General features: G+C 44.9%; 2 protein-coding genes across 3 annotated transcripts in view; one reads left to right on the top strand and one right to left on the bottom strand.

The window, feature by feature from the left end:
• Window positions 1-1115: 1115 nt before the first annotated feature.
• On the bottom strand, window positions 1116-20139 carry TBC1D2 (TBC1 domain family member 2). Of its 2 annotated transcripts, none has more exons than XM_079330914.1 (14): window positions 19593-20139; window positions 17409-17896; window positions 16641-16773; window positions 15597-15738; window positions 13841-13977; window positions 12959-13143; window positions 11520-11906; window positions 10564-10674; window positions 9570-9757; window positions 8135-8605; window positions 6977-7097; window positions 4866-5051; window positions 4121-4242; window positions 1116-3442 (listed from the first exon to the last, which is right to left on the bottom strand). In XM_079330914.1, exons 2-14 carry the CDS (start codon window positions 17814-17816, stop codon window positions 3241-3243), a joined length of 2793 nt encoding a protein of 930 aa, XP_079187040.1. In that variant the 5' UTR covers window positions 17817-17896; window positions 19593-20139; the 3' UTR covers window positions 1116-3240. The 2 variants fall into 2 exon arrangements, with proteins under 2 accessions (XP_079187040.1, XP_079187041.1); XM_079330915.1 differs by having other exon boundaries at window positions 17409-17818; window positions 19593-19738.
• A 2298-nt stretch (window positions 20140-22437) lies between these two features.
• ELP1 (elongator acetyltransferase complex subunit 1) overlaps window positions 22438-27834 on the top strand; it is a 29266-nt gene continuing 23869 nt past the window's right edge. The window contains 6 exon segments of the mRNA XM_079330918.1: window positions 22438-22688; window positions 23701-23853; window positions 25434-25515; window positions 26602-26682; window positions 27014-27099; window positions 27669-27768. Of these exon segments, the coding sequence (XP_079187044.1) occupies window positions 22539-22688; window positions 23701-23853; window positions 25434-25515; window positions 26602-26682; window positions 27014-27099; window positions 27669-27768 (652 nt within the window). The 5' untranslated portion in view covers window positions 22438-22538.

The raw sequence follows: 27834 nt of genomic DNA, 5'->3' as shown, positions 1-27834 counted from the left end.
CCTTAGCTCTTACCTTCACCCTGGATGAGAAGCTCAAGCTTAGAGTAAACATTAACCCAGAAACAACCTCCCCATTAGTGCCTCTTACCATGGCAGCATGCCAGAACACAGGGCATAGCCACAGCATATGACAGTACAGACCCCGCCAGCCCAACACCACCCAGGCCAAAAAGGGGTAAAGAGGAGATGCTTCTTGTTGGCAGCTCAGCTACTGAACCTGCAGTGGCTTTATAGTGTTTGGCACCACTCCACCTATGAACTTTTGGTGGCCACAAGATCCTGCAACAAAGTAAACTACAAATTAATGGCACATCATAGGGAGAAGGGTGGGTCTGGAATACAAAACCATTCTTTTAGGGCTGGAGCTGGTATCCCAAGGTTTAGGCTAATGCAGAGACAGAAAGCTTAATTTCACAAATAATGTTATGCATATAGCAAAGCTTAGCAAAGACTGGCTCTGGGTAGAAAGACACCTCTTTTATCCTCAGGTGTCAGCACAGACAGAAAGACATGCTGGGCTGCAAAACGAGCTCAAACTCTTTCCCAGCCACAACAGTTGGAAGTGGCAGCACAACACATTCTTGGGCACTTCATGCAGAGGTAACCAAGAGGTCCAAAACACCCGTTGCACTGACTGATAGTCAGGGCAGGTCTTGCAGGGGCCTCAGGGATTTGTGTCTGGTCCAACTGCAATTTTGACCCTGAGTTCAGCGTTTTTCAGTAGCACTGAAATTTGTGAAGCAGAAGGAAGTTAGATGAGGGCCCATGAGGACACGTGAGCTTGGCTACAAGGTGCAGGTCTGTACAGGCCTTGCAGATATTCCTGCATCCACCACAGTTTAATAAAGAATTACCAAGAATGATTGGTAATCAATGACCAGAGGAAGTGGTCCTCAGCAAATACATGTGGACCAAAACCAAGAGCTGAAGAAGACACAAAAGAAAAGAAACATAACAACCCTCACATGTCCTTCCCTACAGATTTCAATTAAAATTATTTTCAGAATTCCCTATCAGGTCAATACCTTGATCCTTATGTCTACTTCAGAAAAGTTTATGTATCACATAGACCAATGTTTATTATATACTGTAGACATATGTCAGGGTGTGGTCTTGTCTAATTACACATTTAAAATGCCTTTATTAATAAACATAAGGACAAGTCAAGAGGAAAGGTTTTTAATCTGCTGTAGAAAGCTGTAGGAAATAAAATTGTAAGTAAACTTCTAATTTTTGTGGTTGTGATTTATAAAATAATGTCTGTAACAATAGCAAAACTTTATGTGCACCCATGAACATAAGAGTATAAATAAATTAGATTAGTAACAGCATATGTGAAGCAAAACCTTCTGCCTTTTAGACTTCCCTATCTAGATGGTATAGTTTTAAGATGAGTTCATTTTTTTGAGATACTGTAGTAGGCTTCCAGCAACATGTTCTTCTCATCCCACATTCAGGGAATCTATCCACCTTTTCCAAAATTTGACTTCCACTTTCATTACTTCTCTGCTGTATGGTTGACTTCCAAGGTCTCAGTTTTCTATAATTCATGGAAACTGGCTGACTTATCCAGTGAGGCACACGATGTGTTTCAGGTGAACAAGCACTGTTTCCCCTAAAGTCTGTCATCTCGGCTACAGCCCACAGTGCTGAGAACACGGTGGGCTATGAATTCCTCCCTTTCCTTTCTCTACAAGCACTGACAAGTCTAAGGACTGGGTTACCAACCACAAGATGTTTAAAGCAGGCATTATCCACTTGGGTTCAAGGTCACTCTAAAAACAGAGCAGGGTCTGTCTATATGGGACACCCCCTTATAGCAGGGTCTGCTGAATGCTGTCAGTGCATTGCAGGCACCCCTGGAGAAATGCACTGCTCAGCAGGAAGGTGGGGCATCAGGATCCGGCATCATGTTAAGGAAAAGAAGTTGTATTTATATAAATACTTGACTCGTCCTGGGTCTGTGGAGGGCTGAGCTGCACAGGCAGGGTACCTAGCCCAGGGGGGATGGGCAAGCCTGGGAGGAAGGGCAGAAGGCTATCAGACCCCATTCCCAGAGGCAGATAGGGCATCTCTGTGTGCTAGAGCCATAGAGGCCAGCTCCTTGGCTCAGGGGACAGTAATAGTTTTTTTCTAAAGGATATCAAGTCATCTTTTGTGACCTTGTATCCAGGGTTTTCAGGTTCACTACCAGCCATATGCCATGGATAAAACACCATCAATATCAAACTCTTACAGAAAAACCCTAGTTCCTTCCATAATGAATAGGAGTCAGATAAGAGGTATCAATGTAAAAACCCAGCACAGGAGGACTCTAATTATTGGGCAGAGAGATGGCCAGGAGTAAGGCTATCAGAAAACCCAGACATCCCCAGTAAAAGTGCACATAATACTAGGCTCTGCCTGCAGGCAGACTATGGTTGGTTTCATACAGAGATGAGTTCCTCTATGGAGCAAACTCACCAGCACAGAGAGATGCCAGGGCATCCAAGCTAAACAACGAGGAGAAAAAGCTCCCAACATTTCCCAGCCAAGCAGGAGACACACCTTGTGCTCCCATGAACTTCCTACAGGAACCAAACTGGAGAAGCAACTCTATTCTCCCACAGTCTCTTTCTTTGTTCCAGCCTGAGTCCCATGAGATGATGTCTGCCATCTTTCAGAACCTCCATAGACCTCACACTCATCTGGAGACAGTGTCTTGATCAGTAACAGTGTTAAGCACACACTCTCCTGGCAGGCTGGACACTGAAGGCACCATACCTTCTAAGAGAAGGTTTTTTTCCTGACCAGTTCAGAAGCTTTGGGTAACAATGAGCTAGTGTTCTCAGTCCACTACTTCTGGGGATTTTACTTGCAGATAAAGATCTCATTCAACACTCCATCAGAAGATGTGTAAAAACCCCGTTTGGTTGGGTCTTCTGCACCACGTCAATTCCTGTCATGACATCACAGCTGGTATCCCCTCTGCACCCTCAGCTGTAATCCTGAACTGCACAGGAGAGGATGGGCCAAATGGGAGAAGCACAGAAGAGGATTCCTTCTGTACTCCTCTGACAACCTTCCAATCCATTATAAAGTCTGACTTAGTCTCCAAATGGTCCCATAAATACAGCTTTGCTTACTGGGGCAGATGAACTCCGGTGACCACACTTCCCCCTCTGGTCCATTTCTTAGAGACAATTGCTACTGATGACCTTCTGCAAGATGGGAGGGAAGTGATGATGAACTCTCTTTTTGTTAGCTCTCTTCTTCCTCTTCACTAGCAACTTCCTTCATGTCCTGAGGTCCCTGCTCTGCTCTCTCTTTCACATAGGCTGCCTTGATCTGTTCAAGTTCACACAACTCAGCCTCCAGCTCTTCCCTGTGCATGGACCGACGGTTCCTCAGCAGTTTCATGGGGAAGGGGTTTAAGTCATTGAAGGCAATGTTCATCAGCTTTCTACAATAGAAAGGACAGCCTGGTCAACGTATTTACTGGCTGGTAACACATGGTAACAGATACACTAAGAGCATTCTGGGCTATTAAAGAGTAGGGCCTCAGACTTCAGCTCTCTGAGCTTAGAAGTCACCAAACAGCAGAGTCTTAAATTCTTTCCCACACTAATGCAAACACAAACCCAAGCAGTACTTCATATACACTTATACCATCCCACCTTTTAAGGTACCAGTGTGCAGCCATCATTTAGGAGACAATGGATCAGATGCCAAATCTGATATATTACTGTCAGGGAGGAATATTCCTGACATTGAGCTCTTCTGATCACAGAAATCTTCATCTCAGACAGATGTTGCCATTCAAGGCCATGGGTCGTGTTGTGTTCCCAAACACCCCAACTACAGCTGAGAGAAACCCAGCAATCAGTAGCACAACTGCCAGCTGCTACAAAAAGGAGGCTGATCCAGACTTTGAAGCTTGCTCTGCTTGTCCGAGCCAAAAGGATTTGAAGTAATGCCATGGAGGGAAAATCAAAAAGAGACAAACAGATCCCTGTCCCACAGACCTATCAGTGCATTTGCATCTCTCTTAATAAACTAGTCACCACTGTTGTTAAGCTGACCTAACAGGCAAGCAAGTACAAATACACAATGGAAGCTTATCTACAACTCAGAGTCCTACCTGCCATCTGTGATCATCCTTGTGAAAAAGCGTAGGTACTGGTAGATCTCCACACTGTCATGAATTCTTAGAATTTCCTCCTCATTGTATTTAAAAATGGCAAGAGCATAGCGGAAAATTACCTGGAGAGTTGAAAGGTATTTGAGTGGATAAATTTTTAAGGAACTGAAGGTCCAGGCCACCCTGGCTAAAAGAACAGTGTTGGGCACACAGACTTCAGTACAGACTAGATCCAGGGTTACTCCTGCTATCAATAGTCTGTACTAGGGCAGGCCTAAAGGAATACAGATATAATCTCAAGAGAATGACCATATGTTAGCTAATTTGCAATCTCAGAGAATACCAGGCTTTAGAAAAGGACCCCACAGGGTTTTCAGGGTTCTCCAGTTCTCCCTATACACAGGGACAATGCAGGACTCACATTTTCAGATACTGCCTATATTTTGCTCCCTTTATCCGTAATACTGTCAGCTGCGTGAAAGAGCAGGAGACACTGTGGCCTATCAGAGAGATGTTTTGTAGCACAACTGCCGGCTAAAAAGTAACACATGCACAGAATCAGGAACTAGGTCTGTCTGCTAGCAGCAGGTTCATAGAAAACAGGCCATCAGGGCATGCAGCCAAACAGGCAGGATAGGACAAGCAGTTCAACCTCGTATCTTTGATAGATGTGTATGCCCATCACCCTGTCACTATGCCACAGAGATGGTATAGATGGGAGGAAGGCTTAGACTGAGAGATGTACCTTAGTTCCCTCATACAAGAAGGCATCCCACACTCGCAGGAGGATGTCACTCACAAGGCTGTCCACAAAGACCACCAAAAACCAGTTGAAGGTGATGAGCGAGACATCAATCCCATACTGTTCAAAATGAGCCATGAGGCGAGGCAGCTTCTCGGACAGGAAGTCTTTGAAGACTCTCTGATCTACCTAAAATTGACAAGAAAGAAAACAATGAAGTCTTAGCCAAGAGTAGTCTTGCTGTTGGAAGAAAGGAGCAGTTCAACAGGACAATGGCCCAGGCATGTCAGGGTAATCACTGGTGTTGCCTTCTAGTGAACCACACCCTAGGAAGAGCAGAGCATCCTTTGTCTTCCAACCCTTCACTCACTGGGCAGTGTACTTGTATGTGGCATCCAGTGCAAAGCGTGCAGCTGAAACAAGGCCAAGATACAAGCAGAGAAACATACATTCTTCTCACTCAAAGAATCAAATTCCTTTCCAATCTCAAAATCAAGAGGGATAATCTGACACATCTTCCTGCATTGGCCTTACTGGGATTTTCTCTAATACTGTGCGCATCAGTTGAATGACAGGCATTAAAACCTGCCCAGGTCTGAATGACTCTACATGGCCCAACAGACTGAACACCTTTAATACCTCTGACTTAGCAAGCAGCACCTGATCTCACTGAAGCTTCTCTTTGTGGTCTGAGTACTGTCTGTGCTTTGTTTCTGGTTGCATAAGCCAAAACACAGAAATGCAGTCAGTGAGATCCTTGATCCAAGTTCATAAAGGTTTCATCTCAGCAGAGCCATGTTTTCTGGAGGGCAAGTGTTAAAACCAGGATTATGTTTAGGGTTTCCCTCTGCCATATCATATTAATGCCCACTTAGCTGTGGCACAGGGGTACAAACCATACAAGTAATATGCTTTGTCTTTAAAATTGCAATTTTAAGTTTTCCAACCAATTCACTTTATCAAGCCAACCCACAATGCATCACCTTAGATGTTCCTCTTCACATAGGCCTTGGCTAGACTTTCAGATACCAACCATGAGGTCAGAAATTATTTCTAAAGAAGACTTAGCTGACAAGGTTTTCTCACCAAATGCAGGCAAGCCTCTCCAGTCTGTCATATTTTCCCTGCCAGTCTCTACTTGTTGAGTCTTGAGTGCTATCTAACACAACCTCCTCTGGATAGACATTTTGCTATCTTCAAAGTCATTCGACTGTTTCCCCAGTCCGTGAGCTGGCCTCTCCACCACCACACCACTGCCCTAGTAAATGTTAGTCAACAAATTCAGTGTCATTATCAGTCACTCAGCTACTGAACCTTGAAGCCTCCTCTGTTGTGAGCCCACAGATAAAACCAACCCTCCTTCTCTCTGAAAGGACCAGACACAACAAGGATACCAAGGTCACAAGCCAGGTTTTCAAGACTGGGCACTGATGGGTGTGGGTGGTATGGGTACACAAGTACAATTCCACTGAACTATGTGGGAGTAAGCTTGCCTCATTGTCTGCCTGGGAGGACATAGTACATCTGACAGACACACAGAAAACCTTGAAATCCAGTGATTTTGAATCAGGTGGGTAAGTTATTCACGGCACATTTGACATCAAAAGGCCAGAATCATTGCCACTGTGCAGAGAGCCCCATAGTGAGAACTAACACCTCGCTTGACCATGAATATGGTAAATATAAAGAACTCAGCAATAGAGTGCAGTTTTAAGAACATCATCTGAAGGGCTGCAAGATGGTGCCTTGCTCATACTCAGTCCACACATACAAGAATTTGTTGCTTTGCCTCCATTAAGACTTCTTTAAAATAACTAATTATGCAATTAATGGCCACTTTCCTTCTGACCAATGTGACTTTCGTGCTATTACTTAGGAGTGGCACCCCATTTCCTAGAGCTGGTGACCAGTTTTTCACTCTATGTACTCTGCTTCTGTGAGTGTAATAATTTTGTTCTCTCAAATCTCCAATACCTCTGCAATGAAAGGCATTTCAAGGTGGTATCACTGTCCTGTGAGTAATCAAATATACAGCAGGTTGACTACTCACTTTTAAATCTTTACTGTAAATCACTGTATGAGAGTCCAAGCAGATGTGAGGGTGCTCAACTCACCTGTGATGTTATTAGTGTGTCACTGTAGTAGTCTGCTGGCATTAGGTTCTCCACAATATAGACTAGACACCAGAAAGCACTTTCCTCATCTTCTAGGACCAGGAGAGCAACAGCTGCCAATCTATGATAGACAAGACATGGTGAGGGAATTCAATACTGTAGGAGGAGTCACCAACACAGAAACTGAAGAATACAAGACATATTTTGCATGTCTCCAGCTCCATTGGCATCCAAAATATCAAATGTAGCAGGACAACCAGACAGAGGCAAGTGATCTGTATCTGAAGACACCACAGAAATGTGATTTTCTTTCCCATGTTGATTCTGTCAGAACATAAGGAACTGATCTGACAAAGACAGGTTTTCCAGCTAAAAGAATGTTAATCTCTCCATACATTCTTTTACAGCTCTGACTTCAGCTCAGACTTACCACCTTTTGGACAGACTAGAAAGATGATACTTTACATTGAGGACTCTCTGGAGGAAAGTTTCTATTGCCTTTCTGAAGACCATCCAAAGATCATTAGGAATAAACAGCTTACACAGACCTTCCTCATGTGAAAAGGTCCAACTAGAAATTCCCTTCTTACAGCTAATGCCTTGTGCCTTTTCTACACAATTCTAAGAAATTCAGGTTCATCTTTTCTATAGCCTTCCTTGGAAAGTGAAAGAAGTTTTTATAATCTCTGAATCTTCTCTTTTCCAGACAGAACAATTGTGGTTTCCCCAGTGTCTCTGTGACATTTGCTGCAACTCCCTTGCATGTTAACACTTCCCAACATTTTCTCCAACTGTTTTTAGCAAAAAAAGGAAATCACCAGGGTGTTCTTCTGCTTTACTACATTACATTACTACTTAAAAATTCAGCCCCAGCCTTGTGGTGTTATTCTGGGACTGCTTTACTCTTCATCCTATAGCTGTTCTTTCTTATTCTGTAACTATAGAGATGCCACACAAGTGCATCCTGCTGCTTGCTGGATCCCCATAACAGCACTGGATGAAAATCCACCAAATGCAGAATTCTGCAGGTCAATACTTAGAGCTAGGACAGAACTGTTGAGAGGCAAGAGACTGAGGCTGCTTGAATCACAGACTAGAGTACGTGTCTGCACTTTTTCAGTGCCATCTCACGAAGAAGCAGCACGCCTGGCTCCTCACCTGTTCAATCCCTGGCAGTACCCAATGGCAGGATTGTGCCAGGAGAATGCCAGTAACACCCTCCGGAGCTTGGGGATGAGGTGGGAGGAGGGAGAGGAGAAGTGCTTGTTGTTGGTCAGTGTGCGGGGCAGGTCGAGCTCGATCTGCCGGCAGGCAGGGTGCTCGGTGCTCCTGCTCTGCTCCAGCAGCCGCTGGTAGTGGCCTGGCGCAGGGCTGCAGAGCCGGCTGGCCATCCACCGCCATACCCGCTGACGATGCTCCGCTGGGATGCCACTTCGGATCAGACCCTTCAGCTCTCCAGAGGGGGTCAGCTCTCCAATGCTGTTCCATCTGTCACGGAGGGGCTTCTCCACCATTTCCTGGCTCCGCAGTTTGTTGGACTTTATCTCAAGGGCTTGGATTTTGGCCAGTAGTTTCCAGTCCTCAATTTCATAGTCAGGTACAGTCATAAACCCATATTCATCATACTCACTGGAGGGACACAAGGCAGTGTTTAACTCAAATGACAGTGCTGATAACCTGTGCCATGACACTGCTTGGGGTCATGTAAGCTACAGGTATGAACCTGCCTGCTGCCAGGTTCACCACCTACACCAGAGCACAAGTACTTGTGGGCATGCACCCCCCACCCACCCTCCCTTTCCAGGCTGCACTGAGATCTGAGACGTGCTTGTTAGGCCTCAACTTCACTTTGTTGTGCTGCCACTTAATATTAAATCTGGGTTTTGCTGATACCCTTGCTACGGATTTTTTTAAAGAAATCTCAAACACTCGTTTGTAACAGTACTCCTCCTTCACTTCTATGACAGCTGCATGTGACAGCCTACCTCAGAGTCTTGAAGACAAATGAGAGTCTGCAGCACTGGCATACACACACCAACTCAAGCTTAATCTTGGTCTGAGCTGCAGACCAGCCTCATCAGACCCCTTATCAGCCCCCAAAGAAATAGTGAGCTCACCCTGTATACCTTCTCCCTACTCTGTCCCAGTGCAGAGACATATCTGTAGGAGTGGACTGGAAAGGTTTTGGGGCATCAGATCAAAGAACAGAGATCCACAGTCCCTCCTGATGTCTCCTCGTACACAATGCAAATCTCTTAATGATCAGAACATACCAAGAGTAAAGATACTACAGCTTATCAAGGGTTTGTGCACCATCTGTCCACAGGGTAGGAAACTTGTAAGATAGCATCATATTCTTGACAAAGAAACCAAGCCTGGCCTAGGGGGTCTCATCTCAAAAGGAACCTGCAAGACTGACCAAACAGATAAAATGGGAACTGCTACAGAACAGGAGCCCTGACTGTGCAGGAAGGCACAGACACACTTGTAGGCTCCTGCTACAAAACGTTCTCAGATGTATCTTGCCTGCACACTTCCATTTGCAGACAGGCTTCTACAAAGCTGCGAATATCCCCATGCTCCCAACTCTTACCTTACTGGGTTCAAGTTAAAACCTTCTTCTGCTTCTTCCTTCACATCCCACTGGAGAGCTTCCTGGATAAGATTCTTCACCAATTCAGCATGCGAGTTGGGCAGGCCAGGCACAGCCTCCTGCAGCTTTCTCAAGACTGTCAGGTATTTGCTCTCCATCTGGCAGTTTCTTGCTTGGAGGCAGGCACACTGAAGAAGGAAAGAGTTCGTTCAGTGGTAGTCCTTTTTGCATTGTCACTGCTCTCTACTGGCCTGGTCTGCACATAAAGACTTCTGAAGAGCAAGGCCCCAGGAAACACATTTAGTAGTTTTCCACAATCAGTGGAATTGCAGCCATGAATTAATTACCATAGTCTATGAACAAGCACAAGCTGCAGTAGCTAGCATGCAACATAAGTTGCTTATTGAGTGAGACCTACTACATCATCACCTATTTTAACTACTTCATTGCATCAGTAGATGACCACACCCCACCAGTTCAACTAAGGACGCGGTCAAAAGAGCCAGCACTGCATCTGAGTTCTTTGCAGTCTTTTTCCCTCATCCTCTCACAAATTTTCTACTCCACATTGAGCTGTATCCTGATAAAGCACACCACTGTGGAGACTGAGCTGTACGTATACAGTTTTTACCATGGATACATGGTAGCACCACAGACTAGGGGACCACATGCCCCTCAGCATCCCCAGTCCCATGGCACTGGTACACATCAAGCCCAACTGAGATCAAACAGTTGGACAGCACCTGCCACCACCTTAGTCCTGGGCACAGAAAGCAGAAAAAACCGGTAAGGATTATTAATGCACTCCAAAAGTGGGGAACTGCAGCTACACAGGTGACAAGACTCACCCAGTGTCTCATGGGAAGCTCAGTGAAGACTCCTGTTCAGTGGGAAGCAGAAGTTGAAAACAAAAACAAAACAAAAACCACAGAGAGAATTAGGTTGCTTATAGAAAGCTTATTCCATGTGGATCAAAATCTATTTTTGGCCTTACCTTCATCAGAAGAGCTTTTTCATTCTCAGCAACACTTGTCCAGAGCCGAGTAACCTGGTGGATCTCTGAATTGAGAAACTGGTTCTGGGTTTTGTATGCATCGATATCATCCTGCCATGAAGCAAAACAGTCACACAAGGAGAGTTCTGGAGGGGCTTGAAATTCCTCCCATTTCAAGGATATCATATTATGTTAATGACAATAAAATACCTCAAAAAATTCTACTTTCTGAGGAGCAGACAGGACTCCCCAGAACAAATATTGCCTACAAAGGATATCAAGGCACAATACTGTCATGCATCAACAAGACACTTGAAAATACTAAATGTATCTATATACTTAAAAACACAGATAGATCCAGATTATATAAAGCCAGGGATGCACTTAAATAAGATTAAGAATATATGTGTTTTGTTTGGATTTTGTTTGATTGATTGGTTTAATTTTGGTTGGTTTCTTTTTTTTTTTTTTTTTTTTTTTTTTATGAAACAAATCTCAGCCCCATAGCTGGAAGGAAAAATGAACACTCTCTACAGAAAAATGGCTCTTTTGGCAATTCTCCACCTCACACCAACACATAATTAAAGAAGCTGTGCACATACAACAGCCTGCATCTGAAAGAATCAGTGTGTATCAGAAAACGGTTTGCAACACTGAAAGTAAGTGAAGGCAGCAAGTCAGGCTACAGCTGTGAAACAAAAGAAAGAAAAGAAAGTGGCAGGTACTGAATCATGACTGGAAGTCCAACAAAACAGGCTCTAAGCTGAAGCTGAAACTGACCCAGATGCTTTTCAGTACCCTACTGGCATCAGGTGAGCCCCTTCCAGCCTCGCTCTTGTTTGGAGACAGATGCAGCAACCAGCAGAAGCATATTCTGTGCTTACCACAAAGAACACCCTCCTACTGAACTTGAGGGAATAAAAATGGGCTCAAAAGACCTGTGCCATCTCACACACCTTCAGATGCTCAATCTCCTCCTGTTGCTTATACAATGTCTCTACAGTGATTGTGTTGGCTTCTTGCAGGGGGTCAGAGAGGTCTCGGGCCATCTGCTCTGTCAAGGTCATGATGACTTCCTGTTTGGCATGGTTCTTCTCCATCAGAAGCTGCACATGTTCCTTGAGCTCCTGAATATGGCTGTCTCTCAAAGTCAGTATCTGCTCCAGTTCCTTCTTTTCTTGTTCAAGAGCTTCCAGTCGACTTGTTAGATCTGCAATTTGTCTCACTTTGTGGCGTACCAGCTCCAGCCTGTCCTTATCTTCTGCTGCAGTGAGATACATGCTAGAAACTCGCTTCTCCTGCTGGGCCGCCTCCAGAGCTTTGTGCAGAAGTTTGACAAGCTCCTGGAAAGGAAATGTAAAACCATCACATCACTGTGCTGTCCAGGGCAATGGCAGTATGGACAGTACAGATTCAACACTGAAATATCCTGAAATTGACTGCTTTCAGAAGGAAAACAACGCAGAAATCTTGAAACCACAGTGACACCAGAGTGAGAGGTTCTGCTCTCAGAGCTGGGCCTGAAAGGTCTCTGAAGCAGTTCACAGACAACTTGACAAGGATTGCTAGTATAAAAGCTGCTGCCCACACTATCTGAACTCAGGCTTTCCTACAGTCATTCTTGGGAAGACCAGCAGAGAACATGGAGATCTAGTCAGCAGCGTGGTAAAATGGGAGGGAAATAATGCTGTCCGCTACCACCTGTGCTACCAGAAGGAAAGTGCAGTGTCCTTTTTAGCCTTCCTTCTGTCAGAGTCGTCCTGCATTCTATCCTGTGTGAAGGCATGGAACCTTGCCCCACAACACGCTGCTGATTCAGGCTCTGCCGTCTCACACTTAAGAATGCAAATCAACATGGGACTTGGTTCTCCTGCCTCTTCTGCTGGAAGAGCTACCAGCATCATTAGCAGAGAACCTGGCATTGCTCCATGCTTTCAAGAACAGTATCATTCATGAGAGACAGCCCTTGCAGTGACCCATGCCCTGACTTCTACAGTCAAATCACACCTTAGAGGTAGGTCACTGTTAAAAAGAATGACCTGCTGCTAACACCATGACTCCACCTGGCAGTTCTCACCAGTATTACAGTACCTATTCAGGACTGTATTTAGTGAACAATAGAGATGCACAAGCAAGACAAGAGCAGAGTACACTTGGATTTGTTTTACCTCCCTCTTACACCTAGCTGCACTTGCTAGAAATGGTTGAAGGTCTTCTTTAGTGCTGGACACACTCAGGCACACGCAAGGTGGTAACACCAGGAGCTTCAAGTGGTCTCCAGTTACTGTCTGCTGAGTCCTTCTCAGTGCTTCTACCACACCAATTTGCAATGGAGTCCCTGTGAACAGCCTCAGGGCCCTGGCCTTAGAAATAGCAATTTCTTCATCACACTCACCTTCTGTGACTTGACTTCCTCTGTGAGCGTCAGAATCTGTTGCTGAAGGACGCTGACTTTATCCACTGAATTCTTCTCCCTCGACAATTCTTCAGAGCCTGGGAAGCCACTGTTCATCCATCTGGCTTTCCTAATCCAATTCAGCCTGGGTCCCATCCTCCCATCTTCCAAGGTCCCCTCCTTAACTGAGGGGAGATAGATTGAATTTACACAAAATTAGTTGCTTTGCTACTATGGACTCCCAAGTCTTGCTACAGGGACTCACAACTGTTCCACAGAGAAGGCTGACATATAGGACATGGAAAACTGACCCACAGGATTGGAGCCAAACCAGTAGGGATCACACTCTGATATGCCCACAATAAACAAAGTCGTGATGGTTTATGGTACCTGTTAACCCACCTTGCACCCTGCTTATCAATCTGGCCCCAGCAAATGGAGTTACCACCATGGAAAGGTATGCATGCAGTGCAGCTGCTGCACTTCGCCTGTGACTGTGCAGTAATCACAGTTTTACGCCAAAGAAATAAATCTGGTGGATTGGAGGTTTTTTGGTAGGTTTTCTTGGGGGTGGGTTTTTTTAATTTTGTTTTTGTTTTGGGTTTGGTTTTTTGTTTTTTGGGGTTTTTTTCTGTTTTTTGGGGGTGGTTTTTTTTGTGTGTGTGCCTCTGGAGATGGTTCCAGAGGTAGAAGATAGAGGCAGAGGGAGCCTGAAGCAGAGCCAAAAGAGTCAATCTCGTGGCAACAACACAGGAAGAGACTTAAGACAATGTAACAGAGGTTTCATATCCCTAGAAACCTTGCCACCGTCTCATTTCCTGCTAATCCCTTCTAGAAGGCATCCCACTCAGCCAACACAGCACAGTAACAAGTAACAATCACCTGCACATCCTGCCTCCACTTCTGCCTCTTGCTCCTCATCGACATTCTGAGGATGCTCTTGGAATTCATCAAAGCTAAAGACATTCCCATTGCTCCCCCAGAGCTGCTTGGAGCCACAAATATTGTAGACAGTGTTTCTGAAACAAGAGGAGATCAAAACAGCCTAGTGAACATAAATTATGATGACTGCAGCCAGCCAGTGCATATTCAAATTATTCAATGCCTTACCTCCCCTTCCTTCCCACCCCGCCTCCCAAAACTTATCTCCTTTATGTGCTAAGAAAATGAACTCTTTATAGAATTGGTGGATTTGAGGAGAGCAAAGTTATAACTGGTGTAAACCAGGAAAATGCCACAGAATCAGTACAGCACAACAATGTAAAATCATATGTAAAATGTAAAATCTTTTCTCATGTGCTTGAGCCCTATACATAAACACATCCCATCGAAGAGAGGGATCAAAGGTAACAGTAGACCAACCACATCCTTCCCTCCCCTCTTTCCTTCACTTCCTTCCTCCATCCCTATCCTTAGTTCACTGCAGAAATCCCCAGGTGCCAAAAAAAGTTGCCAAGAGAAGCTCAGTTACCTACAACACAGCCAAAACTGGGACAAATGATCCCGTATGAAACGGCCACAGATCCTGTTCTCTGAAACATTTAATAAATAACCTTGCCAAAGGTTATTTACAAAGTCAAAGCTAAAATGTAGTAAAGAGTTTCAGGAACAAAAATGCCGTCAGACCCAGAAACAGTTTGTTACAACTGCTGCTATCAGATGATATGACTTCAAAGAATCATGAGGAACTATAAATGTACAAGCAGTTTGTATAAAACCTGTATCAGAATGCATGCACATAGGTCTTTTCCTTCTCCTCCTGTGTTGTCCTTCAGCAAAAACAAAACAAGTCCCTTGTTGTGAGATCTATAAAAGACTCAGTGTTCGCTGCTTTCCTAACTGTAAATGAAGATGCTAACATGAAACTCTGGTCTCATGGGGGATCTTTCTTCATAAAGGCATCAGACTGTAGCTGCAGCAGTGGTGGTAAAAAAACTACAGGCAACTTCCACACCAATAATATTTGGCAGGTGCTTGGCTGCCTACCCCACCTATGGCCACTAACTCATTTTTGATTGTTTAAATAAGTGACTAGGAAACATTTAAGGAGATACTGATGAGGTTGTCTTTGTGAAATTGTAACTGCCCAAGACAATGGGGCTACCCATTGCAGCAGCAGATATAAGCAGACACTAGCAATATTAATATCCTTGAAACTCAGCAAGCTGTGCAGTCAGACCACCTTACAGGTTCAAGGTCCTTTCTCCTGGAGTTCCTGCTTTGGAGAATGCACTACACTTAAGGTCCTTTGAAACCACTGGAAAGAGCTAATGGGCTTCTATGATTACCTACTGAGTACAGCTGAACCTGACCAGTGCTCTTCCAATACTGCTGGGCAGATGCATCACACACAGCATGCAGAGCACAGACTACACTGAAGAGAGCTTAACCAAGTCCTAGGTCTGCTACCAGCATCTTTGCTAAGAGAGCTAGATTATGTGAAATGCATCAGAACAGGGGGATGTGAAAGACCCACCTGCAGGAAGTTTACTTTGGCCTGGACTAGGCTCCAAAAAGGTGCTTCACAGTTCTCCCACCTAGACAAGAGTCCCTTTTCACACAATACATGACAGACAAGGAAGGCACACAGTGGTAGGCCAGCATGTCACCCACACTGCAGTTCTCTTCTTGCACTTACTGTATCTCTGTCCAAGGGTGCTTAAGGGAGATGTTCTGCAAAGCAGTAGATGTTTGGGGTGCAGGCAAAGATGCTGCCTTTAAACCCACTGCTTCTGTTGGTGTTTTCACAAGAGGCAAAAAGTCTTCACTGTCAACTACATCTACAAATGTAAAAACAAAATAGGACACAAAAGCAAATGAGCAAGACAGAATTCCATTGAATTTGGGTCCTTCATGTAACTTGACAACCACAATAGTTTACTACAGGTATACATTACATGTTCAAGTCAGGTCAGGTGGAACAAGGACACTAGAGTAGACTTCCTTAATTTTAGAAGAAGAAATTAGAAATTTGGAAATTACAGAAGTTTCCGTGTACAAACAGAATGATCTACTCATGGACAATCAAGTGATTTCAACCATATATATGAGCATGACTAACCTTAAACCATCGAACTTTAATTGCACAAAGATATAAGGAAGGAGAATTTTGCTGTTCTCCTCCCACATTCCAAACCACATTTGATAGCTTTAATGGGTGGATAACACTTTGCAAGCATGGTTGTTACCAAATTCTTGCCTGCTGTAGCAGAACCTTTTAGACACTTACTAGGGAGAGGATTATTTGTTTCAAATAAAATGTACATCTAGTCATTACTAAACAGGTGGATACCCTGGTTGTGCCCTCCCCTGATCCACAGACCAGTCTACTACCACTTTTAGGAATGGACATTTTCAGCCCACTGCTGAAAAAACCCTTACTTGCTCTAAATTTCAGAAGCGTTACAAGAGTGATGTATCAAATGTGCACATTTCACATGTGTGAGGAAAATCAAGATGATCCACATGACACCTGAAAATCTCCAAACATAAGCTGTGGATTAGGACCCATCTTACTCACTTTCATAAATAATAACGCAGAAGTGTCAAACATTGGCCAAGCAGTGATAGCTGGCACCCATATTTAAAAGCCTGGCCAGAATTTCTACCCACTTCCAGATGAGGAACATCATTCATCACCATGGGGCTGAAAGCAAAAGAAAGGCTGATGTGCAACACCTACTTGTTCTTCCAGGCAGAGGTTCATTCACAAGCTGGGAGCTGCCCACAGGAAATCTGCTCTGAGTGTTGCAAAATTCCCAACGTCTCATTTGCAGCTGCTGCAGCCAGTACATCATTGCCTGTCTGCTGATTGCCTAACATAACACAAAACAGGAAAGGGAGGGGAATCATCTCATCAACATGAGACACATCCTGAGGAGATGACCACCATTCCCCTGCACAAGTTAGCAGAAAAAAAAGATCAGCTATATCAAGCGTATGCTGTATCTGAATCCTCTGGTCCTAACACTGATTTAGGACAGAGGAAATCTTTAGTATGGTCTTAAGGGGTAGAATCTAAGTGGACCACTGACCTAATTTTAAATGTGTTTTGGTTTATTATGGTCCAAGACTAAGCAGAAATGTCACAACTGTTTTAGACAGGAAGTATCCCCAGAGCTCTTTAACAACAACTTACATAAAAATAAAATTCTAGCAAAGAATCCTCCTGGAGCAACCATTTTAGACTGGGGAGTTCATTTCTGTTCAGCAAATTACATGTGGACTGCAGGACTCCTCAAATACTTTAATTTTGCACACAGTTTGGCTTTTATTCTTACTCTGTTAAACAACAGCCATATCATAGGTAAGGAGTCCCCAGCTTGCCCAAACAGTGCAAGTAATTAAGGTCCAAGTGGTAGCAATCCAAGCTAGGAGGACTTAAATGAAATTCAAGCTAAGAGATACCTTAGTACAGATGTGTCTGTCTTGACTGGGAATTTTTCATTACCTTCAAAATAAAAGCTCTGCTTGGTGTTCTGATCTCAAAAACTCCTTCCCCATTTTCCATTTTGCAGTCAAAACTGGCACTGGAGACGTCAATGGACCCCAAAGGATTAATGTCCTGGGCAGTTCTGTAGTATAGTAAGCGACATTTGTTTTCATCGTAAAAGAACCAGCGAGACTTCCAGGTCTTGATTGGTCCCTTGATGCCGAGCTTATTTAAATAGCCACAGAGTTTTTTTCTGGATGTTTCTGTGCTGGTTTTCAGTGGTACATTTTCCAGTTCTCCAGGAGAAGGAAGCATGCCTTTCTCTCTTGCTGAGGTTCCATTGCTGCTGTTAGTGTCTGGATCTGACTCCACTAAATTGCCTGGAGCAGCAAGAGTACATGCTCCACTTTCCAGTCCTTTCTTCATCTCTTTAAGGAAATAGATTGAAACAGGAAATTCTCTAGGCAAATAAGCCAATCCCAATTATATCATCACTGTTACAGAACCTGCAGACAACAAAAAAGGAAGGAATAAACTCAGGTCTGCCATATGACAAAAAAATACTTCCTAGCTTTTGAACTACCAACCCAAGGTCTTCAACTCTACTTTTGGTCATTGCTCCCTGCCCTACTCTGCTCAGATGACCTCTGATACCTGTCTTCTCCTTTTTTTCATTCCTAAATTATGCTGGACTAGCAGCCAGGAAACAGTACAACAATTTCTTGTGTGAAAAATAAGTACAGCCTATGGGCACACCAAATCAATAGCAATAACCAGGGCATTCAGTACTTAATGTTAAGGAACAGCTGCAGAAAATTTGGCAAGGTAACAAGCTCTGGGGGGTAGGCACATAGTTAAGTCAAGGTAAGTGTGTCCTGGTATTTGCACTGAATGTTCAACTAATATTTTGAACCATGGCATCTGAAGAAAAATCCAGCATTATGCAGCATCCTTATGAATAATTTGTGTCAGCTGACCATAGTTTTGAAAATGCCTCCATGCTATGTGTTAGTTCTTCATTCAGTAGTATGGATTCATATGATAGATTATGCACCAGAGAAAGTAATTCCGTGGTCATTGCAAAAGAGACTCGGTTGCATTAGTGACCAAAGTAACCACCTGGGCCCCAGAAGTGTAAAAGGAGAAGATAAAACTCAGGCTGGAATGTATTTTTGTAGATCTCGAGTTTAACTTCTCTCAGACATAATAGCTGTAGTCAGCTACAGAGGCACACATTCAGGTACACTCCTCCTTATGCAAGGATGACACTTTTGCCACGTTTCCGAGTACTTTTTCAAGTGCTTAACCATACCACAGGTGTGACTTTTTGCTCAGAGCTGCAGATACCCACAGCTCCTGTATAAAGGAAGCTAACAATACTAAAAAAAAAAAAAAAAATCTATAAATAACTTCTTGCATTTTTTAAAAACTTCAGTTGCAGAACTAACATAGCTGAAGCAAATATGTGAGCAAATAAATTGCTGCTGTGTTAAGTTACTGTGAATCCAGCTGCAGACACAAAACTATTCAACACAACATCCAGCTGTATGACACTATGTCAATGAGCTAATACAATGGAGCACATTGAGATGCTTCTCAAGCTAATCTTTTTCCTCTGCTCTTCGGAACAACTTGTCCTCATGACTGAAAGGTTAGCCATCCTAGCGCTGGCTAAGCCCCATCATGTTTATTGCTGCCCCCTCCTGTTCCCACATTAGCTTTACAGACAACTATCAATAGTGTTCACTCTTCGTGAAAACCTACTTAAATTCTTTTAGTTCACTCCCATGACACTGTGGATCATGGTGCTGCACACATTCACAAATGTCAGCAACAAGAACTCCTTGAGAAGGTGTTGCCTCAACTAAGCTTCTGAAACACACAAAAAAAACTTCATTGCCAAGCTAATTTTGCTTGTCACAAAGGAAGTATCATCAGGAGAAACAAACGCTTTCAACTTTTCCAAACAGATGCTGGGGCTTTTACGTCAGTACAGTGTAAGTATCTTCTGTACCTTCTGAAGATTCCATCACACTTCTACTTCTTGCCAGCGTGATGGTCCATGGGTCCACACCACGAACAGGACCAAGCATGCATTTTAGGTAACTTAATTTAGGTTATTTAATAAGCATTAGGTTAAAGAACCAAGTTATAAGGAATCATGTCAGAGCTGCATTCAAAGATCCCTAGATCATACCTCACCTCCTTAAGGGAAGTAGAGAGGAGCTCCTGGAAGTCACCGTCTCCTGGCATAGAGCTTTTGCTGCAAGCACCACCAAGCAGTCACCCACAGCTTCCAACAAATCCAACAGCAACAGAAAAGCAGCGTCTGTCTTAGTTCGGTTTTCTTCGGTTCAATCGCTGCCGGGGAGCTGTCTGAAAGATATATTTAGCCGAAAGCTGCCCTGACACTGACTCACCAATGAAAATGGACCGGGGTGGACCCTGTGTGAACCTTTCCGGAGCTGCTGTTGTCATCAGCACAAGGCAGCCCCCAGCGCCCCTCCCCGTGCCTCCCGCAGCGCCAAGGAAGCGCCTCCCAGCCCAGCTGCGCCACCAGCGACGGCGGCCGGAGCCTGGCACGGGGCTGGCCTGAGCCTGGCACCGCTTGTGCCACGCCGGGCGGGGGCGGGGGGGCATCCGAGCCGCCGCCGGCCCGGGATTTTGGGAGGAGAGCGGAGCGGGAAGCCGCAGCCCGTCCGGGAGTGCGGGCGGCGGGCGGCGCCCCGCGCTTCCTGCCCGGCCGGTCCGCGGCGGTGCCGGGGCGGGGCGGAGCGGCCCGGGACAGCGGCGGGCGGGGGATGGCACTGCCGCCGTGGGGAAAATAACAGCACTAACACGGGGCATTGCAGACGGGTTTCGGGGAGAAAGTGATTGGTCAGGGTGATGGACACGCGGAAGGCAAGCAAGCGGAGTGGCGCAGCTTCGTGGCCTAGACGCGAGCAGCAAGTGCCATCTGCCACGAGGGGACTTCTCTCCAGGCAGGAAAACCACCGGGTGGTGGATGCAGACGTGCTGCGAGAGCCACGGCTGTGCAGTCAGCTGGGGCAACTCAATCGAGCACATTTCACGGTGTGAGAACACTGGTAAATTGGTTACTTGGGACGCTGGAGGCTGATAGGATCGAGCTGCGCCAAAGGAAAAAGCCTCTGGAAAAGATACTGCGAGGAATAGAGGTATCAGAGCGCCCTAATGAAGCGGTGCAGGTCCTGGGGGCTCAGGGCACAAGCACAGCCAGGTTCACATGCTCTCTGACAGCTGCCTTTCCTCCTACCAGTGCAACCAGACACTGCTGGCCTTGGCAGCTGCTGTACTGGCCTGGGAAGGGACTTCTTATGCCTTTATCCCAAGAATAAAGTCTGGATGGCTTTGATTTTTCTTGTGTGCAGTGACAGCTGTGCCTTTTCCACTGGTCTCAAGCCCTCTCTGAGTTTAGCAAGTTTTGCTGAGTTTTATCACTGACTTTAGCCAAGTTTAGTACCAAAACAGCAAAAATCAAACCTGCTCAGGTGTCTAATGGCCATCTTTCCACTGACCTAAACTGCCAAACTAGAGCACATTTAGCTGATTACAGCATGCAAAATTTACAGATTGCCATAGACAAAAACTATTTGTCTCAAATTTGTCTTTTCTTGGTATTTGATCTTTAGACTGGATCACAAAATCACGCAGAATCACAGTATTTAGGGCTGGAAGTGGTCTCTGGAGACCATCTAGTCCAACCCTCCCTGCCAAGGCAGGATCACCTAGAGCAGAATGCATTGAGGTAAGATTTTAATGCCTCCAGAGAGGGAGACTCTACAATCTCGCTGGGCAGCCTGTTCTAGTACTGTGCCAACTTCAACAGGAAGGAGCTTTTCCTCATGCTGAGATGAAGGTTCTGGAGTTTTAGTTTATGGCCATTGCACCTCATCCTCTCACTGGGCATCACCGAAAAGAATCCTGTCACCGTTCTCTTAGTACCTGCCTTTGAAATGTTTATATATATTGATGAGATCCCCTCTCAGTCTTCTCTGATCTAAACAGGTGAAGCTCCCACAGTCTCTCCTCGTAAGAGAGTCTCTCCAGGCCCCAGATCATCTTTGTCACCTCCACTGGACCTTCTCCAATAGCTCCTTGTCTTTCTTAAACATCATCAGTACTAACTGATGAGAGTCTAGCTCCACTAGGAGAAGAGGGAAGTGTGAAGGGTGTAATTGTGATTGTATGAAGTCCTTCCCCCTGAAGGCTGAATTAGCTGCTGCCCCTCAGCCACACCTGGAGGGAGGTGGCAGAGTGTGACAGAAGCAGTGGCATCAGGGCAGCCCTAACCTATGTGAAGGCTGGCCTTGGAAGTCCTTGCAGAAGTGCCTTGGAAGTCTCAGCTGGCGTTCTGCAGCTGGTTAGTGCCCAAATGGCTCCAAACGACTCATCCTGCTCACACTGTCATTTTATACACTGGCACTGGCAAGGCTGCACATCGAGTGCTGTGTCAGTTCTGGGCTGCTCACTTTAAAAACGACAGTGATGTGCTGGAGCATATATGGAGAAGGGAACAAGGCTCATGAAAGGACCAGAAAACATGGTTTATGGGAATGGGTTGAGGGAGCTGGTGTTGTTTAGTCTCCAGAAGAGGAGGAGGCTCGGGGTGACCCATCGCTGTAGTGAGGTGGGGGTCAGTCTTTCTTGTCGTGCTGCAGTGAGAGGAGGAGAGGAAATGGTCTTGATCCGGGGGATTCAGATTAGACATTAGGAAAAAAAAATTATGATTGTCAGGGTGGTCAGGCACTGGAATAGGTCTCCCTAGGAGGCAGTGGAGTCCCCCAACCCTCATATTTAAGCATCTGGATCTGGAGATGTGGTTTAAGGGTTACAGGGGCACTGCTGGGTGGATGGTTGGACTGGGTGACCTTGAAGCTGTCCCTCAGGCTCGGTGATTCTGTTATTTGTGCAGGCTCACGGGGAGCTGGCACGCCGCATTCGGCGCCGCAATCCCGGCGCTGCCGCACGGGCCGTGAGGGGAAGGAGCGGCCGCGCTCCGCCCGCCACAGCGCCCCCCGCGCACGGCGCCTGCGCCGCCCGCCGCGCTGCGCGACATGGCGGCGCCCTGAGGCCGTGCGCGGCCCCGCTTCCCTCGCTGCCCGGCCTGCCCCGCTCGCTCCCTCCGCCATGAGGAACCTGCGGCTGCTGCGGGCCGGCGGGTGCCGCTCCGCCGCCGCCACGGCCGCCCCGCAGTGCTTCTGCCTCGGCGCCGAGCCCGGCGCGGTTCTCGTGGGCTCCCCGTACGGGCTCGTGGAGCTGCATGCCGCCAGGGACTCGGTGAGAGCCGCGGCTGCGGGCGGGGTTCTGGTGCTTGCCGGTGTGTTGGGTCGGCTTTGGTTGCAAAGCTGGAATGGCGCTTTAGCGCCGTGTCCTGGAGCGGCTCCCCCTCGGCGGCCGGGGCTGCGGGTTCCGGGGCTTGCTGCTGGCTCACCGTGCCGTGGGCTGGGCGGCTGGAGAGGCTTTTTGTGCTTCTAAAGTACTAAACCTGCCTTTTTAAGAGCGTGGCTGTTTTGACGCGTGTCATTCGGGTGGTTTAGTCTTAAGCACGACTTGGCGAACAGTTGCATCCGGACAGGCTCACAAAACAGAGCCCAGCAGGCAAAGAGATAGTGAAGAGTACAAGAGGAAGCTTTTGAAACTTTGCACTAGAGGGGAAAAAAACCCAACGTATCACTAAAGGAATAAAATGCTATTGAGTCATGAATTCCTGTTAGGGCTGGGTTACTTTCTTCTCACTGTGCAACTCTTAGGCATCTAATCCTTTAGTACATTCATTTCTGAAATTAACTGAAAAAAGATCTTTGGAGCTTTCCAGAGATTTAATTTTCAAATATTGCTGCACCTTAACCGTCCAGGTTATTTTCCTTAGAATTTTTTTTCTGTGCCGTGTCTAGAAGTCTGCATGCCTTTAAGAGCAGTGCACTTTAAGCAGCTACCCGTGCACCTCTTAATGTTGATACCGTGGTGAAGTATGAAAAAGGTGTTTAAAGATAATTAGCAAGGCACACTGGAAGTTGTATATTGTTTGCTTCTGTATTTGGGTTTTCTCATTTTCTTCTATCACTTTTACCATAAGAGGATCTTCACAGTTTACTATGGATAAGTGAAGATAAGTGCTTGCAAGTTGGCTTTTTTCTGGTGCCATTCACACACTCTTTTTACTATTTAATGCTTTGTGGAACTGTAGTAAGATGAAATAAATATGTCTATGGCTTTTACACTGTCATTTCTTCAAATATCCCAGTGAGGTGATGTGTAATTAGTAAGCCATTGGCTTTTCTGTATCAAGGTGTCAAGAGAAGTTTCTCTGACTGTGGATGGATTCTTGCCTGAGGATGGAAGTGGATGCATTGTGGGTCTTGAAGATCTTCCAGAGCAGGAGAGTGTGTGTGTTGCTACAGCAGCTGGAGACATTCTACTGTGCAATCTGAGCACGAAACAGGTAACATGGCAGGAAAGACTCAACAGTACTGAGGAAATTCAGAACAAAGAGTGAGACTTACAATTCCTTTAGGCACCAGTTGTACATTCATTGCATACTGAACTGTTTCTAATCTCCATTCTCTGGACAGACAAGCTAATTTTTGTGGTAATTTTGAGAATGATTAAAGACAACATATGCTCTGTAAAAGAACCAGAATTGAAATGATGGCTTGCCTGGCCGTAGCCTGGGTCCTCTAAGTTTGGTCAGTGGGCTTCCAGCAGCAAAGGATCTGCTGGAGAGTCTTACAGAAAGACGGTATTGCTAAGACTAGGTGAAGAATAAAGTAATCCATTCAGTGTAGCTACCATTATCAGTGGATACATAGTGACTTGACTTCGGATGTGACAGTAACTGAGATACTTGCTTCCTGTTCAATCCTCAGTGTCAGATTTGTATCATCTTCAGCAAGGCACTTAAACACTGCAACAGCACCCTCTGATATCTGAATCAGCTTCCGCAGTACCACTCCAACAAAGCAGGTTTAAATGGGCATGAGATGACAGTGGTCTGTCTGGGTTAGCTGTAAAATTGTGGTTATTTCCAGCTTTGGAACTTTTTTTTATGTTTGCACTTGATTTGCAGATGCAACTTAAATATGCATTTAGCTGTATCTGCAAAATGTGTCCTGTATTGCAGAGTAAAACATGTCATAAGGGAATAGAAATTAACAGAGCTCGTGATACAGGAGACTTTTTTTGCAGTGATAGATGCATCAGCAAACAGGTGTAACTTCAGATTCTTTATTTTGTGGGGTTTTGGCTTGCTTTTCTGGTTTTTTGCTTTACTTTCCAGTCTTCTTTTGGTGCAGGCTGGGCACCAAGAAAGAGTTCTGGAAGATTCCTCTGCTTATTCTGAAACCCTCTCTACGAGAGTGATAGTTACTGTGTTGACTGGTGCCCAATCTCACTTTTCTTACCTGAAAAGACTGTGACACCCAAGCCTAATTCCTTGAATGGCATCATCTTGCTATTTAACACAATGAATGGGTATTTGTTGTTTTGTTCCACACCTTTTGCAAGTCAGGGTAACCAGACATAACAGAAGTTCTCTGCCTGCTGCTCATGACAGCCCAGTGAAACCGATTTTCCATAAACTTTGACACTGGTGCAGGTATATACAGTTGTCCAGTTCAGCATTCACAGGCTGGTCAGAGTATACCTGTGTGTTGGAATTGTCTAGGTAGGAGTCATTATGTCGGTGGTTTTTTACTAAATAATATTTACCAATATAATCACAAGTCCTATCTGGCTGTATTAGTACTGGCACTCTATGTGCTGGCATAAGGGTTGCAGAATAAAGCTCTTTCTAAAACTGTTTGTGGTAGAATGTGCTAGACGCTGTATTACCTGACTTGGTTAATAAGCATTTTAGAACCATTTGTCGTCAGAAATGTTTCTTTAGTTTTGTTCAACACAAAGTGTGAAGTTAGACTTCTTTTTTTTAGTAGGTGACAGTTTTCTTTTACCTTGGTGACTGTTTGCCTTCGTGCTTGGATAGTGCTACAGTCATGTTCCTGGGATCTTATTTTGGTCTTGCAGGTGGAATGTGTTGGAAGTGTGGACAGCGGTCTGAGTGTCATGAGCTGGAGTCCTGACCAAGAGCTTGTTTTGCTTGCAACAGGTATCTACAACAGCCTGTAAGCTTTTTGTCTGTAAGAGTGAAACTCTCTATGGCCAAAGCACAAAACAACTAAAATTGAGAGAGAGGAAGAAAATGTTTGGACTAAGACTTAAAGTGGAAAAAGCTCTACCAGATCCTATACATTAGATTTAATTTCATGATTCATGAAGTGCTTCATAGATCCAAGCAGAAACTGGTTAGGCCCAAAGAGCTTCTTTGTGGAAGAGATTTTAGTCCTTAAAATCTTCCCAGAGAGTATATTTGATCTTGCCTCAAAAACATAAAGACTTGCTTATATCACCACTTGACTTCTTAGTAACAAAACTCTTTCTTGGCCTTTGGCAGGAAATATATGTGCTAAGTTCTGGATTGCCCATCTTGCCTACATGACAGGGTCCCTGTGGACAGCAGCACAACCTTCTGCTGGACCTGCTGCATCTCCCAGTTCTGTGTCATCTACAAACTTGCTGAGGGTCCCATGCTACAGGTCATTAAGGAAGATGTTAATCATTGCCCCTGGTGTTCAGAGGCATGCTAGTGACTGACCTGGAGCTGCACTTATTGACAGTGTTAGCAAGCTTTTGAGGCAGTTCAGCTGGTTTTTTTCACTGTCCTTTTATCTATCCTATACTTCCTATGTTTGTCTGTGGTGATATTGTGGCACACAGCATCAAAAGCCTTATTAGAGTCAAGATCAATGAAATCCACTGTTCTCCCCATATCCACAAGCTGGTCATATCATCGTAGGAGGTTATCAGGATGGTATGAACTCTTCATAAATCCATGGTTACTGTTCCCAGTTGCCTTCTTATCCTTAATATCTCAAGAGAAAAGGAGCCAGGTACTTGTTTGGAAGGTGAAAATGACTTATTAAGGTTAGGCCAGGAAGCATATTTTTGAGTAGAAAAACTTGGAAGTGTTCCATTTCAGTTTGAGGTTTCTTGCTTTGAAGGATACGTTCTCTCTAGTGCTATGTTTTCTATATTCGGGTCTGTGACAGAACAATAGGAGCACACAGGAGAACATCTGAGGTTTTACTTGCTGCAGATACCATTACCAATACTGTACTTAATATCTGCCTTGCAGGTCAGCAGACACTCATCATGATGACACGGGATTTTGAACCAATTACTGAGAAGCAAATCCACCAAGATGAGTTCGGAGAAGGTGAGACGTGCACTGACATGAAATTATCCTAGCTGATGTAACTCATATGTTGTAAGCATGTGGAAAGTAAGGAGATAGAGCTGAGCACTTTGAGGCCTCAGGAGACATTTTATTTAGCCTGTAATGCTGCTGGACAGCTGAAGGGTAAAGTCAATGTTATTACTTGTCAGCATAAATTCATGTATGAAAGTACTTTCTAGACTACATAACTTCCCAGCAGGTTTTTTGGGGAGAAGATGACGGCAGCTTGAAGCTGTGTTTATGTACATAGTGCACAGTAGTTGGGGTATTATCCGTAAATCTTCCACTACAAGGATTATTTCTTCTTCAGGAAAGTTTGTTGCTCTTGGTTGGGGTAAAAAGGAGACACAATTCCATGGATCAGAAGGGAAGCAGGCAGCACATCGGAAACAGACGGTATTATATTGTTTAGTTTTTTTTTGTGTCAAGCCAATGCTCTCTCAGGGAAAATGTGCACAAATAGAGTTTCTCTAATTCCTGTGGTGCCAATTTGCTACCACCTTTCTGGTAGTTCTCTTCATAGACTGCTTTTTGTTTGTTTCTGTGTTGTTTGAAATAATACATTTTTATCTTAGTTTGAATTCAAGAACTTATTACTTTTCAAACAGAACTCAAAGTAAGATTTACGGTCATTACAGCGTCAGTCCTGAATAAATCTCAATTTATCATGTCTGGCTTATGCACTGCTGTCCATAAGTAGAGACCCTGGTGGATGGGAAGAACTGTGTGTGCTCATGTGAAGAGACAATTATATGCACTTGGAGGAGGAGCAAATTGACTTAAATAGTTTTAATTCTAATATTTCCTAAAACAATGTTTTTGAATAGCGAGCTTTTAACTTACTAGTCTTGACACTTTTTAATGGATGGATTTCATCCTAAGGCTCTTGAAGGAGCAGTCTGTTTAGACAAAGACAGCAATTGCCTTCCCCAGCTTTGATGGAATTTGCTTTTATGTGGTTTCAGGAAGTGTTACCAGCACCAGCCTGGGACGATGGCAGGCCTCGGGTGACGTGGAGAGGAGACGGGCAGTTTGTTGCAGTGAGTGCTGTCTGTCCAGAGACAGGTATGGCACCAAACTTCTTTGAAATACCAGCATGTGTAAAGGGCTTCTTAAGCAGAATCTAGGTAA

This window comes from Erithacus rubecula, assembly GCF_903797595.1.
Source record: "Erithacus rubecula genome assembly, contig: SUPER_Z_unloc_1, whole genome shotgun sequence".
Taxonomy (NCBI): Eukaryota; Metazoa; Chordata; class Aves; order Passeriformes; family Muscicapidae; genus Erithacus; species Erithacus rubecula.
Note: the sequence above shows the minus strand (reverse complement) of the source record. Positions and strands in the feature narration are given on the sequence as shown.